The following is a 21,683-nucleotide window of genomic DNA, read 5'->3' as shown; positions in this document are numbered from 1 at the left end:
ATTACCTGATCTCCTGCGGTGCCTTCTGGAACTTGTAGTTTCTACAAACAACAGTTCGGTTTTTGCCCTTGACTTATGTAAAAGGCTTCATTCTACTTACGACTAAGGATCCTTGTTCAGCATAGTGGAGACACAATTGGTGGATCTAATACCCTTTCCGACAGAAGAGAAGATCTGTTACACAGGGTTTTTTGCCTAAACGGCTTTTTCCCTGGAGTTTTGGGACTGGCTCCTGGGAGATCACCGGATTTGGTTCCCATCCGGTCAAGGTGGCCTCCGAGGAGCCACGTCCTTATTTACGTCAAAAGAAGACCAAGAAGAAGACTGCATTAAGGGAACATCGAAGAATACCGGGTTGGTCGTCTTCTACAGGCTCCCCTGGAGGTTCAGGTGAGGAGGAGTTGGGCATAAAGAAAGGGGAAATTGTTAGTTTTGACAGTATACAACGCCCAGAGAAGATTTCGATGGCTACTCCTGAACAAATACAGGAGATGTGTAACGCCATCCAAGGTCTACGAGTTGATATGCAAGCACTTCAGGCCGAGAACCAGACCTTGCGTAACCAAGCCGCTATCAGGGATGAAGGAAGAGGTGAACTACCACCAATGCCGTTTTCCATGCCCAAGTACGACGGAAACCCAAAGTGTATAAAGGATTTCCTGGATTCCTGCTCAGTGTATTTTTCTTTTAGAAAAAGAACCTTCGAGTCCGGAAGAGCCCGGGTAGGGTTCTTGATTTCCAACCTGACTGGCAACGCTTTAAGATGGGCAACACCTCTGGTAACGGCTGACGATCCGTCAGTGAACGACTATGCCCTATTTGTTCGCAATTTGCAGATACGTTTTGAGAGACCAGAAATTCAGTACTCGACGTATGAGGCACTACTGGATATTAGACAAGGGAATCAAGATGTACAATCCTATGTGTCTCAATTCCAAGGGTTGGCTACCTTGGCCGGATGGCCGGATACGGCTCAGCAGACGATATTCCGTAGAGGTCTCCATGAGGAGATAAAAGATGAACTAGCTCGAGTAGCCAGACCAGACACTTTTGCGGAATTAGTAACCTTGGTTCTACGGATCGAATACAGAATACATGAGAGACGCCATGAGAGGAAGAGAGTCCGAGGAATCCAGCCGAACTATAACCCTCCTTCAATCCTAAAGGAAAGGTCCTCACCCGAGGAACCAATGCAGATAGGTGCTACGCGTGCACCTTTGACGTCAGACGAAAGAAGACGTCGGCGAGAACAGAACTTATGTATGTACTGTGGTTCCTCCAAACATCATTTGAAGGATTGTACCGAGATTCCTTCCCGACGTTCGGGAAACGCTCAACCTCGTCCCTCTGCAAGGGAGGTAACGGGGAGAGTAGCACAAGTCCTTGCAACCCCACAGGAGCCGGAAGACGAGTAGAGGACAACAATCTAATGGTTTTGCAAGTATCACTAACCACTACCACTGGAAATAGTATTCCGGTTCTAGCCATGTTGGACTGCGGAGCAGCAGGCAACTTTATTGACATTAACTGGGCTAAGAACAATAGGATCGTTCTACAACATAAGAAGACGGCAATACCAGTAGAAGGAGTAGACGGCTGTCCCTTGTCCTCTGGTCCTATCATCATGGAAACCCTACCTATGCGAGTGTCTATGGGTAACCACCATGAAGAAGCTATCTTTGATGTAATTAGAGCAGCACACTTCCCTCTCATAATGGGAATACCTTGGTTAAGACTTCACAATCCGTACATTAACTGGAGTACCAACCGATTGAGTTTTGATTCCGAGTTCTGCAGCAAACACTGTATCAAGGATCCACACTTAGAGGTACAACCCGCCGACCTGGCAGTTCAATCTAAATTGACAATATCAGCTATTCCGTTGCAATATAAGGAATACGAGGATGTATTTGAAGACGTCCTGCCCAAACTCCTCCCACCTCATCGCCCTGAGGACTGCAGCATCGAACTTAAGGAAGACGTGCCCCTGCCCTTTGGAAGAATGTATCCGTTGTCCCAACTGGAACGGACGGTGCTTAAGGAATATCTTGATTCCAACCTCAGCAATGGACTGATAAGAAGTTCGAAATCATCAGGTGGAGCATCTTTGTTTTTTGTAGCCAAGAAGGGTACCAAGGAACTCCGTCCCTGTATAGATTACCGTGGATTGAACAGTATTACTGTTCGGGACAGATATCCTATGCCTCTTATCAGGGATATCCTAGAGGCTGTTAAGGACTCACAATTCTTCACTAAGATTGACTTACGAGGAGCCTATCATTTGCTAAGGATACGTCATGGCGATGAATGGAAGACCGCCTTTCGGACACCGTTGGGGTTGTTCGAGTATTGCGTAATGCCCTTTGGTCTTGTTAATGCCCCAGCGGTGTTCCAGAGATTCATGGACCGGATATTTTCAGACTTACTCAACATATCTGTTGTAGTGTATCTAGATGATATCCTGGTATTCTCCAGCTCACTACATGAACACCGTACCCAGGTTAAAGAGGTTCTTCGCAGGCTAAGAAAGAACGCTCTGTTCGCCAAACCTGAGAAGTGTTCATTTGAGGTTTCAGAAATAGCTTATCTTGGGTTCATACTCTCGTCTACAGGCATACGGATGGATCCAGATAAAGTTAAGGCCATTCTCAGATGGCCTGATCTATCATCCGTCAAGGAGGTACAGCGCTTTCTCGGGCTGGCGAATTTCTATCGCCGCTTTATACCCCATTTCTCTGAGATGGTGTTACCTCTTACCTCACTCCTTAAGAAGGGAGTACTTTTTTCCTGGAATCCAGCAGCCCAGAAGGCGTTTTCCACACTAAAGGAATTGTTTACTACAGCACCTGTTCTAATACAACCTGACCAGTCAAAGCCTTTTATTGTTGAGACTGATGCCTCCGGCGGTGCTCTGGGAGCTGTACTTTTACAGCAAGACAAGGAAGGACAGGAACACCCTATCGCATATTATTCACGAACACTTACCATCAGTGAGCGAATTTATTCTGTGCTCGAACGAGAGTTGTTGGCCATGAGAATGGCTTGCAAAGAGTGGAGACATCTCTTACAAGGAGCAACCAATCCATTCCTCATACGTACCGACCATAGAAACCTAAAGGTCCTTCAGCAGATGGAATGCCATAACTCACGTCATGCTCGCTGGGCCTATTACTTCTCGACTTTTGATTTTCAGATTACCTACATACCAGGTACGTTAAACGGAGTAGCGGATGCTCTTTCCAGAAGCTGGCCCGAACCCGGACAGGAGAAGACTGGGTTGGTCAATGTAGAGAAGTTGTTACCCAAACAACGATTCATAGCCATGATCAATCTCTATCTCCAAAAGATACAGGAAGGATATAAACACTGCACTAAACAGACACCTATCTCCAAGGATCTACAAGAGAGAAAAGGACTATGGTTCTACAAATCAGCTCTTTTTCTACCCACTCCGGAGCTTCAACAACAAGCACTCAGTTTATGTCATGACCTCCCTCTGGCTGGACATAGAGGCCAAAAGGCCACACATGAGCTAATCACACGAAGTTTTTGGTGGCCTTCAGTTAATTCTGACGTCAAGTCATATGTCCGGTCTTGTTCAATTTGTGCCAGCGCTAAGGTGTCTAGGCAGAAACCCATCGGGTTACTACAACAACCTGAGCTTCCCACTCGCCCCTGGGAGAACATCTCTATGGATTTCATTGTGGATCTGCCTTCCTCTCAGGGAAAGACAGCAATAATGGTAACAATTGATTCGTTTTCTAAACAAGCACATTTTACTTCTCTGAAAGGAGTACCTTCAGCAGCAGATACTGCTTCGGTGTTTCTTAGAGACATAGTAAGACTACATGGACTACCTCGAGTGATCATCTCCGATAGGGGCGTACAGTTCACTTCAAGGTTCTGGTCCTTACTTTGTAAGGAGTTAGGAATTCATAGAGCCATGTCGTCGGGTTATCACCCGCAGTCAAATGGACAGACGGAGAGGCTCAATGCCACTCTCGAAGAGTATCTCCGTTGTTTCTGCAATAAAGAACAGGACGATTGGGATTCCTTGATCCCCATGGCAGAATTTGTCTACAATAACACTTTCCACACATCTATCGGTATGAGTCCGTTCTTATGTACTTACGGCTATCACCCTCACTCCTTCCCCAAGATCGGCCTTAACGAAACCAAGGCGCCATCTGTAGACAAGACACTGGCTGAGATTAAACAATTACATGCCTCTGCCCTACATACCTTGGAAGAGAGCAGAAGGAACTCCAAGAAGTACGCGGACATGAAAAGAAGACCAGTTCCTCAGTGGGGTCCAGGTTCACTAGTCTGGCTATCCACCAGGTACTTACCCAGATGGGCAAGGCTAGGCAAATTTACCCCAAGATACATCGGTCCTTTTAGGATAGAGACTAAGATCAATCCTGTGGCATACAAACTCAAGCTACCTGCTCGTTTCAGTAGAATACACCCGGTATTCCACACTTCCTTGTTAAAGGAACATATCGAGGATCCTTTTCACAGAAAAACCAGGAAGAAAGAGATCAAGATGACCCCGATACCTGAAGAATATGAGGTAGCCAGATTAATGGATTCACGTTACAAACAAGGAACATTACAATACCTAGTTCATTGGAAGGGTTACCCAGATTCCGAAAGAACTTGGGAGCCCAGATCGCATCTACATGCCTCAGAACTAATCAAGAAGTTCCACAGATTGTATCCCGGTAAACCGGGAGGGACCCGGCATCGAAGGGGGCATACTGTTATGCACCGGCCATGGAAGCTATGGTATCGGTGGAGACACACCTAAAGTGAACGCGGTCTAGCCTTCTACCAAGATGGCGTCCGGAACGTATATACGCATCACGCACAGTAACAACGGTGCGTTGTATCATCGTTATTCTCAACTTTGTTCATTGCCCTTGCTCTTTGATATTCTGTTTCACAGAAAGACCTTACCCCTTCCCTCTTACCTTGGACGTTTTCTACTCTTTTGTTTTCACTCGCGGTGTATTCCTCTAGTGTATATCCAGCAGCGGGTTCTACTGGTAAGTTCACGGGAGTTTCTTTTCTTTTTCTCTTCGGTTTTCTGTCCCTACGCTGGTAGTCATCTATCTTTATTGTTCTGTTTACCTATCTTCCCTATATCTTCTTAATCTACTTCTTCTACCTTTCCGAGTATTTTTCAGCACTCCCTTTCCACTGTTCTCTCTCTCCACGGCAATCATACTTCTGTGCCGGAGCTCTCGTTACCGTAATTCCCACAGAGCTGCTAGTCCCACGTATCTTCTACCTTCTGCGGTGCCTTCTGGATCGCAATACTCTCCGAACCTTACCTGATTTCCTGCGGCGCCTTCTGGATCGCAAAACTCTCCGAACATTACCTGATCTCCTGCGGTGCCTTCTGGATCGCAATACTCTCCGAACCTTACCTGATTTCCTGCGGCGCCTTCTGGATCGCAAAACTCTCCGAACATTACCTGATCTCCTGCGGTGCCTTCTGGAACTTGTAGTTTCTACAAACAACAGTTCGGTTTTTGCCCTTGACTTATGTAAAAGGCTTCATTCTACTTACGACTAAGGATCCTTGTTCAGCATAGTGGAGACACAATTGGTGGATCTAATACCCTTTCCGACAGAAGAGAAGATCTGTTACACAGGGTTTTTTGCCTAAACGGCTTTTTCCCTGGAGTTTTGGGACTGGCTCCTGGGAGATCACCGGATTTGGTTCCCATCCGGTCAAGGTGGCCTCCGAGGAGCCACGTCCTTATTTACGTCAAAAGAAGACCAAGAAGAAGACTGCATTAAGGGAACATCGAAGAATACCGGGTTGGTCGTCTTCTACAGGCTCCCCTGGAGGTTCAGGTGAGGAGGAGTTGGGCATAAAGAAAGGGGAAATTGTTAGTTTTGACACATTTGTAGATGATATCTGGAGCCATCAAAGTGCTGCTAATGACTCTCTGATGCCAGAAGTACACCAAAGACCAGAGCTTCCAGGTCGTTGTAGTCCAAGCGCAGATGCCACGCCCCCTGTGAAACATCTCTAAAACAAGAAAATTATACTCTCCATAAAAAAGATGACCAGGGACAGTTCCTTCCATTATGAGAGCTCGGCAACTTTTCCAGCTTACAAAATATGACATGCCTCTGCCATTCTTAGTGCACACCTCAGTATCATGTTGCAGGAATGCATTAGGGACGTTGTTATTCTTAGCCTCCCTATCACCTTCTATCTCCTGCAACTCAGGAATCACCTCTGCATGTCTGATTCCTTTCTAAAAAAAATATTTTTTCCTGTGTCAGATCTGCCATAATGTTTGCAAAGCTTTTGCAAATTCCAAGTCTCCCCTCACACTAGGAAATATTAGTCTATGCTCCTGATAAGATTGTGGCTCCCTTCAGAAAACAATTTCTCCACAGCTTGCACGAATTTGGTTTAAACTCATGGCATGCTGCACCATTCTATTTATGTTCTGGTGTAGGCAAGAATTGCACAGATTATGGACATCTGACATCTATGCAAAAAAGTGCCTCCACTGTGTCATTAGAATGTTCAGTATCTTAAGTCATAAAGCCCATCCATGGCTACATTGTTTTTCTCAGATCTGTTGCCGTTTCAGATTAAGTGTTAAAATCTCTTCTCGTCTAGTTTTATGTCATATGTGAAAGCTCCTCCACACTTAGTAATATGTTTCTCTGAGAATTCGGATTCTGCGACCAAACCGATTGAGATGAAGCAATCTGAGTAAAATAGATGTACTCCAGTCATGTGGCGCTACTTTCATCCAGTTACAGAAATTATAGCTGGTACACAAAGGTTACTTTTTAATGTTTTCAGAAGTAGCCTGAATCACACAGAACATGGTGGGATTAGACACAGCATGTGAATCCCAACAAATTTATATGCCTTAAAACTAACTTTCAAATTCATATATGTAGATTATATCTTTGACTTGGCAAAGCACTAATAGCCTATATGATCAAGACAAACACTTAGATATTGCAGTGCATCTACCTTGGCTGTGATTTGAAATTCCTCATGCTCTTTCAGTAGTTCTTGTGTGTGCTGGATACTTGAGCCAGTGGAAGTGTGGGTGGATAAGTAGAACTCTCCATTATCATGGATCCATTCCAAAGCCTGAAGGTACAACAAGTGAATATGAGAAATGGGAGGTAAAAGCACACTTTTAAAAAGGAAGGTTAATAAAAAGGTTTGAATACAAAAAAGATTTGAAGTAGATTAAAGTAAGATTCTCGGACAACCTACTCACTTCACTTCATAGCTTTATTTGGGAGAAAGTAAATTCATATTTCATAAAAGCATTGCAATATTAACATCCATTAAGAATCATTAAAATAGCATGAAAATAACAATACAAATAATAAAAACAATTCGTACTTAAGCGTTAATAGTACATTTAAATTGCAGAATTAATTTGGTTTTTCCTTAGGCAGAGGGCTCCCTCTTTATAGGATTTGAAAATCTAGCCAGTAAATAGAACTTTAACGGCCAAAAAAAGACACAAAAACGAGAGCGATATTGCCTTGCATTCAGATTACCCAGACAACCGACTTTGAAAGACTACTATCATTTTTTGAAAAAATGAAAATAAGGTTGGAAATGGCACGTTGCGATTTGCATCGTTAAGAATTATTTGGCAATGTTAATGTTCAAGTGACTAAATAGGCTTGACAAATCTTCATCTGTTAGTGATTTATTCTCAAAGAGTCAGCCGACGTGTTTTGACCCAAGTCATCCTCAAGGCTGATACAATAACCATAAAATCATGATCAAATATTGATAATGGTTCAGAATGTGTATATACATAGGTTACCAGTGTTGTCAACATACAAGTGAGTATGCAATGCATCCCGTTGTATCACGGCCATTGTTAACAAATCCCTCTGTGAGATGACTTGAATGCAGGTAATTTTTAAGAATTCCATGTGTGGCATAAGGAGAGTACAAGGTAAGTATGTGGTATGCTTCTAAATAATGCTCTGTGAACTTAGGAGTACCTTTTTCCATAGCACCAAGAAGCTGAGAGACTGGATTAAAGAAGTAAATGTAGGACCTATCTGCCAACAGGTGCTAGTTGGGAAGGCAATGAGGAATCGGTGGGAGGAGGGACTAATCCAGCAGAATGAACATTATTGAGAGAAGTAATTTGTTCTCCTAATGAATTTCCTTCTACTTTTAACCGACCCCAATGCATACTCATGTTAGCAATAGAGGAGATCTAGGGGTCGTTAGAATACAGTGCACTAGTTGGTACCACAGATTTTTGGGTGATAATAGGGCCTGTTGCGTTGGCACCCTTCCACTGGTGCCCCCTAGTAAACACCAGGACAAGTAAATCAAAAGATAAGCAATGAAGGTAAACTCAATGCGCAGATCCAAAATGGTGTTATGTAGTCCATAAGAGAAATCGGATTCAATGGCTTCAGTGCTCAATTTATTGATAGTAGAACAGCCGACACGTGTTTCGACCTATCCGGTCGTTATCAAGGCGTGTGTCCAGATTCAAGAAGAGCAAAATGTTAGTGATGGCAAATGAGATTGTTACCAATTGAAATGCCTAACATATGAAGACAAGGTTATTAAAAAAAAATCAAAAATAAAGCCTTATTTAATTTACCAACTCTGTCCATTTACTTTCTCATTATTAAAATGATGTTTTTTACTTCAGCACCAAATCTCCAAAACATGCATTGATACTACCAGTAGGGGCTTATAGCCTTATAGCCCTCAAGAGGGGACATTATCGCTTGGGATAATGACCCTTCAATTCATGGCCTGTGGCTGCGGCTCATGCCATAACTTGGTGGCGGGTCATTATCCCATTAGAATGACCCCCGCTCAGTCTTTAAGGCACTATATGTCACTAAAATGCCTTGCAAATGTTGAATCTTCCCTTATGTTGCAGAGTAAGTTCAGTTAGTTGACTCTGCAAAGTCCTTCATTTTTTGGGGTTGTGCCGACATGTAGGTATCGCCAGGTCTAAGTAGCAATCCGAAATGGTGATACAGCCACTAGGGCAGAGAGCTGCTGTTATGAAACAGTAAGGTTCATGTTTCCAGTTTATCAAGAAGTATCTTGAATTCACAGACTTCTCTAAATCGGAAGCAGATATTTATCAGGCATGTCAGGGAGTCATTTGGGCACACTCTTTGCTTCATAAAGTCATCCACGAATGAAGAGGAGGGTTACAAAATCCTTGTAATGTCTATTCCTCTGATGATATCCTTATTGTTCAACGCCAGAATAAACAAAATTCGGGAGAGTGAGCAGCCTTGACAGGTTCCTAGGGAGGGATAAAGTGTGTAGAAAGGGACATTGTTCAGCCTAACACAGACAGAAGGGACTGAGCGCATTGGTGAAGTGCGGTTGAGAAAGTGTGGTTGCTGCTGTCTAGCTGTCTAGCGTACTAGCGTACGGCTGAGGCAGCACCCAAGATTCTTTCATTTCCACGTGTATCCCAGGTGGGCTTTATAATTTGTTGTTTGCTTGCGTGCTTATAAGGAAGCATTAGACCACTGTATTTGTAAACAATGGTGCTCCGAAAGTTTACACTGAAATCAGGTATGCCGCGTGTTCTCCCATGGCAACCGCTTTCCCTAGCGCAATCACAAACTACAGTAAGGAACAAGTTACTTACCTGTAACTGTTGTTCTCCAGCATGGGTCTGGCATGGATTCACATGCTCATGAATATTCCCCGTCGTCAGGCTGGGAATCCTCGGTAAAGAAAAAATCAGTATCAGTTTCGTTTCTGGTCTCTCTTTCGTAGTAGTAACCAATCACTGATCTCTGCGTCATACTGACCACAGCCAATGACTGCCCTCTACCTAAGCCCCGCCTCTGGCAGCCATCTTCAGATTTGGTAGCATGCAAAGTGGCAGTATGACCAAGTGAAGAGCCGTAGAGGGGTAGGAGGGAGGGTTTGCATGTGAATCCATGCCAGACCCATGCTGGAGAACAACAGTTAGAGGTAAGTAACTTGTTCCTTTTCCAGCATGGGGTCTGGCATGGATTCACATGCTCATGAATATAAGAATACATAGCAGTTCACATGCACAACCACGGGAGGTCGCAAGGCTCAACATTAAGCATTACATAAAACAACATTAAGCATCTCTTACCTCCTCACCAGGCTCACCTTAAGCGAACAGGTTGCGCAGCACTGTCTGGCAGTCTCTGGACTCCTCCCTGGAATCCCGGTCGAAGCAGTAGAATCTTGTGAAGGTGTGCGTCGACCTCCACGTAGCAGCCCTGCAGATGTCCAGCAAGGGCACACCAGACAGGAACGCCGTGGTAGCAGCGATCGCTCTGGTCGAGTGGGCTCTCGGACAACCAGGCAACGGTCGGTATGCCAACCAATGACAATGCATGATGCAGCCGGAGAGCCACCTGGAAATGGAAGCCTTCCAGAGAGCCTTCCCTTGGTTCACAGGTCCAAAGTTCACAAACAGCTGCAATGTCTTCCGAAAACTCTTCGTTCAGTCCACGTAGAACTTCAGCGCTCTAGCCACATCCAGCGAGTGCAAAGTCCTCTCGGCCTGAGACGAAGACGACGGGAAGAAAACAGGTAACACTAAGGGCTCGTTGAAGTGGAAGTCCGACGGCACCTTGGGCATAAACGAGGGGTGCGTCCTCAGCACCACCCTCGTGTCGTGAAAAGTTAAGAATGGAGGCTTGCAGGATAGGGCCTGGATCTCTCCCACTCGCCGTGCGGAGGTGATGGCCACAAGAAACACAGTCTTCCACGACAGGAATTTCAGCGGCGCCGAATGCAGGGGTTCGAATGGCACCCCCATGAGCCTGGTCAGCACCACGTTGAGTTCCCACGTCGGGGCAGGGGCCTTCACCGGCAGGAACGATCGGAACAGTCCCTTCATAAATTCCTTCACCAGGCGATGGGACCACAAGGACGCCCGTCCTGTGGTTCTGGTGTATCGGGAGATCGCAGCCAGATGTATCTTGATGGACGCGTGAGCCAGTCCAGCCTTGGCCAGCGACAGTAGGTATGGCAGCACTTGAGGGGCCGTAATCCGTAGAGGGTTAATCTTCTGTGCACGGCACCAGACAGAGAACCTCTTCCACTTATGTCCGTAGCACTTGAGAGTTGAGGACGCCCTGGCTTTTGCAAGGACCTCTCTGCAGTCAGCCGGGATATCGTACCCTCCAAACTCTAGCGCTGCAGGAGCCAGGCCTGCAAGTTCAGCGACTCCGGGTCGTGATGAAGTATGGCGCCTCCTTCTCTGGAGAGAAGATCCGCGTCCGTCGGCAGCTTGACTGGCGGGGACGCTGACAAGTCCAGAAGGTCCGGGAACCAGATCTGCCTCGGCCACGCCGGTGCGACCAGGATCATCCTGCACTGGGACCTCTTGAGCTGGTTGACAAGTCGGAGCATCAAAGACAACGGAGGGAACGCATAAAGGAACAGGCCTTCCCAGGGGAACGAGAAAGCATCGCCCATGCTCCTCGGCTGGGGAAACCTGCTGGCGAACCTCTGGCACTTGGAGTTTGTCGCCGTCACGAACAGGTCGATCTGGGGTTTTCCCCATCGTCGGAAGAGTTGATCGATTTAATCCTGCCGTAGTTCCCACTTGTGGCACGAGCACAGCTCCCTGCTGAGTGAATCGGCGATGGTGTTCTTTATCCCTGCCAGATGAAAGGGCACCAGAAACATCCCTTGATGCCACAGATCCTGGGCTTCCTTGGAGAGGGCTGGGGATCTGGTTCCTCCCTGCTTCTGGATGTAGAACTTCGTGGTGGTGTTGTCGGTGAAAATTCTCACCACCTTGCCCTTGAGGGACGGGAGAAAGGACCTGAGGGCCCAGAACACTGCACGGAGCTCCAGGATGTTGATGTGGAGCTTCTTCTCCTCCGGGAGCCAAAGGCCTCTTGAGTGAAGATCTCCGGTGTGTGCTCCCCACCCTTCCAGGGAAGCATCCGTCGTCACCGTTATCTGGTGGGATGGGGTCTGACAGTCTGTGCCTGCAGTGAGATGAGCGCGGGTGCCCCACCACCGGATCGCTCGTCGGAAGGTCTCGTCGAGCGGAATCCCGTCCTCGAAGCTGCCCGTCGCTTGGATCCAGCGTGGGTCGAGGAACTCTTGCAGAGGGTGCATCCGAAACCTGCACAGGCGCACGAGATATATGCAGGAGGACATCATCCCGAGGAGGGACTTGATGGACCTCACCCTGGCCATGTCCGTGGCCAGCAGGCGCTGCACCTTGACCAGGATGGCCTTCGTCCTTTCTTCCAACGGTGAGGCCAGGCGCGCCACTGTGTCGAGCTTTGCTCCCAGAAACAGTGCGACGGACCAGGTGGGATTTGGGGAATTGATGGAGAATCCCAGGTCCGAGAGCAGCTGGACGGTCTTTGCTGTGTGATCCACGGTGAGCTCCCTTGTCCCTGCTCGGATGAGCCAGTCATCCAGGTATGGGTAGACGTGGATCCCCTGCAGGCGCAGCCGCGCCACCACCGGTGCAAGGCACTTGATGAACACCCTGGGTGCCGACTTCAATCCGAACGGGAGGACCTTGAACTGGTAGTGCCATCCTTGGACCACGAACCTGAGGAACTTTCGGTGACCTTTCAGAATGGGGATGTGGAATTACGTATCCTCCAAATCCAACGACAACAGGAAATCGCCCTCCTCCAGTTGTCCCAGCACGTGTTGGAGGGTGACCATCTGGAATTTCTGTGCCTTTATGTATTTGTTCAGCCGTCGCAGGTCCAGGATGGGGCGCCATCCTCCTGTCTTCTTTTTTAACTAGGAAGTACCTTGAGTATACTCCGGAGCCCCGGAGCCCCGGAGCCTCTTCGGGACGAGCTCGATGGCACCTTTTCTGTGCCATGCCCTCACCTCCAAGAGTAGTTGAGGGACGTGATTTTCCTTCCTGACCACGGGTGGAATGGGGGGGCACTTTTTTTAGAAATTCGAGGGCGTGCCCCTGAGCCAGGGCGTCCTGCACCTAACGGTCAGTGGAGATGGACTCCCACACGCTGACGAACTTCGCCAGCCGGCCTCCCGCCGGGGTGCTTCGGTGGGGGCCTGACCCCGCTGTCGGTTCAATCTTGCTTGGCGGACGCCTTGCTGCCTTGGCCTCCCTGGCAATGATGGCGGGCCCCCTCCCCCCCGACTTGCCTCGTCCTCTATAGGCTTAGGGAGAGGGCAGTCATTGGCTGGGGGCAGTATGACCCAGAGACCAGTGATTGGTTACTACTGAGAAAGACAGATCAGAAACGAAACTGATACTGATTTTTTTCTTTACCGAGGATTCCCTGCCTGACGACGGGGAATATTCATGAGCATGTGAATCCATGCCAGACCCCATGCTGGAGAATCAGACCTTCCATGAAGAAGTCTGTTTTCGATTAGCCTCGTCTCCTGGAACACCTGAGGCCATAGTCATCTTATGAATTCCTGTAGCAATAGTCCAGAGGCCTTTGACATTATTGCATTATAGTAGATGTGGCTTACGGATGCCCCGATTTGGGCCTCTCATTCAATCATCAGTACTTTTGCCATTAAAAAACTGATGGGATGTCCATGCAGTGGTCTTTTATTAGCAGTCAGACAAGCTTGTGGTTTCACAGTGATGAAATACCCTTCCCCCCATTTCCGAGCTGTGAAGGTGACTCGAGGTAATGGGAGCATCGTTGTCATTAATATATATTGGGGCAAACGAATGACCTATTTTTCACGTATTTGTTGTGGCATCTAGATAATATAGTTGCTGATCGGAACATTCTGTGCTCCATCATTCTTGGTGACTTAAATTTACATTTATTGCCAGAGGGCAATATTGACCAAATGCATGAGGAACATGGTTGGTGTAAAATCATGAAAGAAAGGGGGGTTTTCATGGTAAATGACACTGCGACAGGTGATATTCCTGCACAACCAACTTGGAGACGAGGCACTCTATGTGTAATTCTAGATTACATTTATGTAAACAAGAAGTTTTTGACCAAGGTGCAATCTATGAAGGTGATTTCATCACGTGTAAGTAATAGTTATGAACTTTAAGTATCCATTTGAAAGCCAGTCATTGAGCAAAAGTATACATCTATCGCATGTACAGGTGAATAATAGCGGCGCTCGCCTTCGATGGAACCAACAGAGTTAGATGCATTACGAACACAATCTTAGCAAAACCTTCACCTCACCATTACTGTCAGACAGAATCCTGTGCAGTTCCCATAGGGAGCACTACAGAAGATTAGGACTACAGGTGAGAGCAATAAATCCCCTTTGGTATCCGTCTGTACCACAAAGATTTAGTTGGTAGCTGTGGCTGAGGCTGAGCAGTCAGCCTTATCTCAAGAGAGAGATGAGCAGTATTCAGGGTTTACACAATAGGCCTTCAGTACTATGGAACAAGGAAACACTGACCAAAGCTTTGAAGTAAAGAATATATATATATATATTTATTTTATACACTTCTAGTTACACATCTATCACAGTTCTTAAGCAAGTTAAATTTGGTCAAATAAAGTATACACAACTCCCTAGTTAAATTGTAGACAAGTTTGAGCAAGAGTGAAAACTGAGCAAAACGGCACAGTGAAAACCAAACACAAATGGCACTCTAGGAATTTCTCACAAGGGAGGGAAAGCACAAGTTATACAGAAATATCTTCTTACACACCCTAGCAACACTTCCCATAAGTTTGTGAACCAGATTAAGCAAGGCAGTACATCAGTATAGAAAATACTTAAATGAAAACTGAGCAAAATGGCACTTCACAAGGTTTAAAAGTGGGGAGGAAATGGTGGTTATAAGAAGTAGGTGCACCAACACAGTTCTAGTTGAGAAGCAATCTAGAGAAGGCAGTTCTAACAAATTTAGCCGGAGTCAGTAGGCCTGTGCCAGAGTCAGTGGTACAGGGCAAGGGCCCAGGAACAAAAATGTTCTTGTAGCTGCAGTCAAGTCTTTGGTTAACGATTTTGAAAAGGTGGATGCAGAAGGTGAAAGACAATGTTAAGAGAGAGGGGCGGCCAACACAACAGTTAGGTAAAGGATTTAAAACACCTTTAGCTCTACCACGTACAAAGGGCGGCCTGGCGGAACAATGTACCTTTAAAATAAAGAAGTGGCTCCTGCAGTGGCGGTTGTTCCTGGTAGTTCCTGCAGTTCGGGGGATCCAGCAGAGGAAGAGAGGCTCTCGTTGTCGAGGAAGGTTCGAGGTACTGCACTACCGAGGAATGAAAACAGCCACGGTGCTGCCTGACGAATAAAAGGTACGCTCCTTTAAATCACGGTCCGGGTGGACTGGTGCCTGGTTAACCGGCCTCCGAGTACAGGGTACTGGTGATTCGACCAAGGCAGGTCCGGGAAGGCGATTGGCAAACTGGCGGCCCCACCAGCTCAAGGGAAGAAGGCTCTTCCGGATGAAGATCTTCTCTCGTCGTGTGGAGAAAAGTGGTGAGATGCTGCAGCAGGGCTTCACCGGTGGTTCAGTCTTTGGCTTCTCTCCTCTTCGGCTTCTTAGTTCCAGTGGCGACGTCTTGCTCTTCCAGTCCTCAGGACCCTTCTTTTATGCAAAAAGATCCCCATTCATACAGCCTAGCTGTCACTCACAAAGTGGAGTGGTCATCTTGGCGGGAGACCCTCCAGCCTACCAGGATAGAGTGCAACATGGGTTGCTGAGACAACCCTGTCCAGGGGTCCTACTCCCCCTCCCACACAATGGACCCACCCCAGACTCAGTGGCGCCGAAAGGAGGGCTTCTTGGTAGAAGCCCGCAAAAAGGACGAAAAAAGGATCCCCGACCTGGGTTAGGAGTTTAGAGAAATACAGGAGAAAGTTCTGGCAAATACTACCGGAGTAAAGTTAATAGAAAAATACACCAGCTGTATGTTAGAGGCTGTCAGAAAATGTGGTATCCTCGAACAATGGGAAAAGCCCATAGGGAAATATTTGCGGTCTAATATTTACAGTAGTAACCACTGCCACCAGCCAGAAACTTGAGAGAGGGGCTGTACGGTACCCTCTTGAAAATGAACATAAGGGAAACACTATTAACCCTTTCCAGTACCTCCATAGTAAGATGGGTTGTACTGGTTTAGTTCATATAAATTGACTAGTAAAGTCAATTGGGACTTTACATGCCCTGGGAGACAGTAGTCGGTCCCAGGGTATGGAGTCTATGTTTGGGGGTCGCTATGACACCCCTGTGTCACTGCACGGAGGGTGCTGTGTAACACATGTGAATATAGATGGTTCCTATGGAGGTGAGAAAAACCCCATAGACATTAAACACAAAAATAGCCTAGAACACACATAGCAAAAATGCCTGAGAGTGGGAAAAAGAGTCTCCCTCTTAGCAGGAGAAAAAACAAACCCTTCAAATCCAGCAAAGCTGCCGGGGGACTCTATAGGTAATGGAAATTAGCCATAGAATGAGAATTCTCCCTAACAATTACCTAATTCTTCAGATTGTTATGTACATATGATGCACATTTTTAAACAAGTCAATATGCCTGATTCAAGTGTTAGATACAGACACTCTCATCCCTTTGATTTGGAAATCCAATGTGAAAAGGTCAACTTGAGACGAGCTGTTCGTAATTTGATACATTATCCTGTAGATGTCAGAGCAGGCATGAAAAACGCTTAAAATCAACTTATAGAAATTGGCTGAAAGGTCAGAGAGGTCTCCAATATCAGAAAAATGGTGAGCTAATGTTAAAACAGATCATCACCAAATCTACGAGTGGGATTTGGAACTTCTTGAATGATGCTACGTTAAAGACACAGGGTGAGGTAGTAATCTCTACTATATCTAACGAAGATTGGTGTGTGTATTTTAGGGATCTTTATTGTTCTCCGTTTCCTGAGCTAATTTGGAATCTCCACATCCCAGCAATGTCCTACTCGTTTCCATTAGAAAACGAGGACATATTACATTGCATTAAAATCTTAAGCCGTTCACGAGCGATCGGTCCAGATGGACTTCATAATGCAATGTTAAGAGATTACCCACACGAATGGGTGTCCAATCTCATTCAAATTTTCAAACATATATTTGCAGTTGGTGAAATACCAAAATCTTGGAAACAATCAATAATACTCCCAATTTTCAAGAAAGGCAATAGGGCTGATCCAAGAGCTTATCGCCCTATTGCCCTTTTAGATTGGCTAATCTTGAAACGCTTCAATTCATGCTTAGATTTGCATGGTCTTCGTGATCCATTTCAAACGGGTTTCCTCCCAGGACTGGGCACTGCAGTAAATATAATCACCCTAAATACTGTTATCCAATCCACCACATGCGCCAGCGAAAACAGGCCCTTTACATGGCCTTTATTGATTTTCGAATGGCATTTGACACAGTCCCACGAGAGATACTATATAAAAAGTTGATGGACAAAGGCTGCCCATGGTTTATATTGAAGTGGGTCATTGGTTTACATACTGGCACCACCATCCAAGTTAGGTTAGATGATGAAGTCCTACTGTCTGAACCTCTAGAAAGTGCTCGAGGCCTAAAACAGGGTTGCCTGCTGGCATCGGCTATGTTTCATTTTTTTATTTCGGACATAGGGCCCTATTTTGAATCTGTAATAGCTGACTCACCAAAAATCAACAATGTGCATATTACATATTTATTATATGCAGATGATATGGTGCTGTTTTCAAAGACTCCAAATGGCCTTCGGGCGTTGCTAGATGCCCTTGACAAATATACTATGAGCAATTGTATAACGATTAACATAGCAAAAATGAAAGTACTTCAGTTTGGTACCCCTAAACAGCAGCTCGCTGTCCATCGCTGGCCACTGCAGTCGACAACCGTGAACTCAGTCTTGTTATATATCTATTTGGGCACATATATAACTCATTATCCGAGTTATAATGCCGATGAGCACTACGTTAAACTAAAAGTTTTAACAGCAGTGTCCCAAGCCCGGCTAATTAAAGCCAAATACTGTAAGTTCTCTCTAGCACCAGTTATTGTGTACTATAAACAAAAGTTTATTCCTGTTAATACATATGGAACAGAGGCGTTTGCGAAGAAATCCTATGATCATTGGGCAATAATAGAGGGGTGCTACTGGAAACGGGTACTAAATTTGCCATCATCTGAACCCATATGTCTAATCAGGCATGAATTAGGCTCGTTATTTCTACATGTCTCCTATAAATGGAAAATGTGCGCACTTTACAGAAAATGTGTAATGGCTTCCAACAACACTGGATTATTAAGCATTGTTGCGAAATATCTTTTGTCATCAATGGACGTCTTTCCAAAGATTTGGAAGAAATCATCAGTGATATAGGTTTATCAGTGAACCTTTTAATTGAAAACCCAGACAAAGCTAAAAAACATTTATGGAAATACGATTGGATAAAAACAAGGAGCGCTTGCTCCAAATATCATACATTCAATGATTATCCCTTTGCCTTAAAAACGCTATGGGGCAACTGAAAATGATCAAACCTCGTTTCCTAACTCACGTCTGAGGGATGATTTCCTGCGCTTTTGTCTAAACATTTGGCCTACACATGAAGTTCTGTACAAACGTAGAATAATATCAGTGAGCGACTTGCCATGTCGATTTTGTTAAAATGTTCCCGAAATTTGAAACACTTATGCACTGAATGTGCAGTATTGCATCCTCAAAGAATCTTGTTCTTTAAATCCCTTTTCCAGAATTACTGCATTGTAACAAGTGAGAAATTGTGGAAGCTACTGTTTCATTGTACAGGGAATTCGATCAGATATGCTATTCTGAATTTCTTATACGGTCTAAGATTATTGAACAAACCATCAATCCAAAGTAAATTGTGATGCCTGCAACTCGAGCCTTGCCAAATGTGAATATTCAATGTTTCACTCTGACTGATGTAAATTAAGATATACGATGACTGATAACTGAATGGAATTTCCTGTTAATATTATTTAATGTTCTTTTTCTATCCTCTTTTGCATTTTATTGATTTTATTGAATGTAAGAAATCATTTGGAATTATTTCTTTTTATGTTATTGTGTCAAGTTTTTTTTTTTAATTAAAACAACTAATAATAAAAGAAAAAAAAGAGAAAAAAAAGAAGGGGCTGAGCAGATTACCTTTTCCCTGATCATCATCTTTCATAGGACCTCCTAAAGCAAGCCCAATTCCACAAACACTTTTCTGCATTTAGAGCTTTCAATGTTGTAGGGATCTTGCTTTGATGTCCTATGGCAATCAGATATAAGACTCGGCATATGTTATCTGATGCCTTTCTCCCCATTACAAATCTACATTGGTCTTCTTACATCAGTGAGGGCAGGAATCTATCCATTTGGTTGGCAAGTATTTTAGGATACATATTTACGTTTCTTTTCAAAAGAGTAGTAAGCCTTTAACTGGTTTACAAAGGGTTTCAGAAGTAGTGGCTGGATTATTTATTTTTTATCTAAACGTGCAGTGAAACCCTCTAACACCAGGGCACAGGTTTACTTATCTGTGAACAGGAGGTGGAACTGGGGGATGGGAGTGGTGTGACCTGGGCAGTGTCAACCTCCACCAGCTATGTGATGCAGGCCATGAAGACCTTGTTCTCCCAACCCATCCCATCCCTAGCCTAATGTGTAGGAAAACATTGACTGTTGTGAGAAAACCACTATGAGGCAATAATCATATGCAAAAAGATCAAATAAAAAAAAATAACAAGAAATGGAACACTCATGGAACTGCCTCTGTGGAAGTCCACAAGCGACTCTGCAGCCTATAGAAATCTTGCGTGTTAGGAGAGAGAGATTTGAGAAAATTGCTTAAAGAGAACACCATGGGTCCCGCTCACACCAGTTTGTGGGGGCCCTGGGAAACCAGAAACCATGCCATGGAAGGAATCCAATATGAATGACTTCCAACGTTCTGGGAAAAGTTCGCTACCAAGCGCTGTTGGCAAACTATTTACAAGATAGGGAACATACACTTTGTAACCTCAGCAAGCGGAACAGGTCCACTATCCAAGACAAATCACCTGTCGATCGGGGTTGAAAGACTGAGTTACAAATGTTTGAGGGAGAAAAGATCGAAGATTATTTTTTCGAAATAACCTTAGTTTTTTTTTCCTCTGAACATTTCTGACTTGGCCAAACACCTGCCCACATGGCCTCCCACAACCCCAACACACCCCCACGCCCCTACTTACCTTGCTTCAGACTCGTTGGTCCCTGTAATCGGAAACTGGCGCTGCAGGGTCCTTGCTTTTTTATTCTTTTTTTGTGACAGCTGCGGTGGACACCCCCGCAACCCGCTTTCTTTTTTTTTTTTGGGATGGCTGCAGGGGACCCCCCCCCCTGCAGCCACCAGCACTGAATGTGTGATTTGGTCATACTTTTCGCCATTCTGAATTTTCGATCGGCCAAATCACGCATTCAGCAATTTTTATCTGTCTTTTTGGTCGATTCCGAAATTGTACTTTGCTCGTGTTTTATAAACCCTGACATTTACACCGTAAACACAGCTAATCTGATCACAGTGTTACATGTCTTGGGACAAGCCTCATTGGACTAAAGAAGGGATTGTGATGAATCCAATGGTATGGTCACTTCTTTCCTGGTGATGACCTCCTCCCAAATGGCCAGAGGATGGCAACTGCTACGTGATCCTGACCCTGTGAGTTGCTATCTGAGGGAGGATCACATGGGGGAAAGACAACCTCCGGGAGAGGGTGAGACATGGTATCCCCCTTTCCCCTTGCAGGATGAACTTTCCATATACAACACTCTAATTGCCTATTGTAATACCTCCCCTTCTCCCTCCTTGGAGAGTATTGATTCCCTTTTGTTGCAACCTATAGGCCAACCCTCAAACATTGACTTGCCTTGTAAATCTGCAAAAATCATCTGTCATAACTCTACATACCGATCCTCCATGAGTGACTTGCCGTCAAAACCCATTATGGACATTCATCCAAAGTTTTCATGGATGTTAACAAAAAGGGACTACTGCTCCCATAAACACCACAACACTGCGATGAGGAAGAGGAGTGGAGGAATGCAGAGAACGAGACGCTCCAAGCACAAGCAGCGCTCTAGTTGCTGGGAACACACACCTGTGCCCAGGACATTTAAATCATGACTGCCAGAAACTCCGAGAGGCTGCTGATAGGAGTGGGCTGCTCCTGTCAGTGCAATTAAGGGTCTGGAAGAAGGTCAGTGGAGCCAACTGGCTCAGGAGCTCAAAGGTCAGTACAGAACTCCTGGGAGTTTGGGCGTGTCAGAGAGTTCACCTACCAGACTCTGGAAAGCAGACGAGCGCAGCAGGAGCCCTGGGAAGCAGGGATGCGGAAAGCAAATAGTCTCAAGGAGGAAAGCTCCCGAAGACTGCTACCGGCAGGCTGCGAGAGGAATAAGGAATGCTGTGAAGAGCCAGTGAGTACATGCTGGGACAGAGGGAGCACAGGGGCGCATTGGCGGGCACGCCACATTCGAATAATTAACCATAAAGGAACAGAGAGAAGGAGCTCTTTTTATAAAACCTGAGGGAGAGAAAGTGCATATTCTAAAAAAGGGAGACTTTGAAGTTTACCCGTATGTGCCGGAAATGTTCATGTAAGAAACACTAACAAAGTAAAATATATCGGACAGAGTGTGTTGGTCAATAAGGCTAATGTGGCGAACTATCAAGAGGTGAAATGTGAGCAAAGGCACACAAGTAGAAAGTCCTGGC

At 45.4% G+C, this 21,683-nt stretch overlaps 1 protein-coding gene across 1 annotated transcript in view; it reads right to left on the bottom strand.

The window, feature by feature from the left end:
* The window catches only part of TRIO (trio Rho guanine nucleotide exchange factor), a 3,834,156-nt gene that overhangs the window by 1,412,097 nt on the left and 2,400,376 nt on the right, over positions 1-21,683 (bottom strand). Inside the window, exon 21 of the mRNA XM_069613780.1 lies at positions 7,016-7,138. Within this exon, the coding sequence (XP_069469881.1) occupies positions 7,016-7,138 (123 nt within the window). The remainder of the gene's footprint in view (positions 1-7,015; positions 7,139-21,683) is intronic.

This window comes from Ambystoma mexicanum, chromosome 5p (assembly GCF_040938575.1).
Source record: "Ambystoma mexicanum isolate Mex_15411 chromosome 5p, UKY_AmexF1_1, whole genome shotgun sequence".
Taxonomy (NCBI): Eukaryota; Metazoa; Chordata; class Amphibia; order Caudata; family Ambystomatidae; genus Ambystoma; species Ambystoma mexicanum.
Note: the sequence above shows the minus strand (reverse complement) of the source record. Positions and strands in the feature narration are given on the sequence as shown.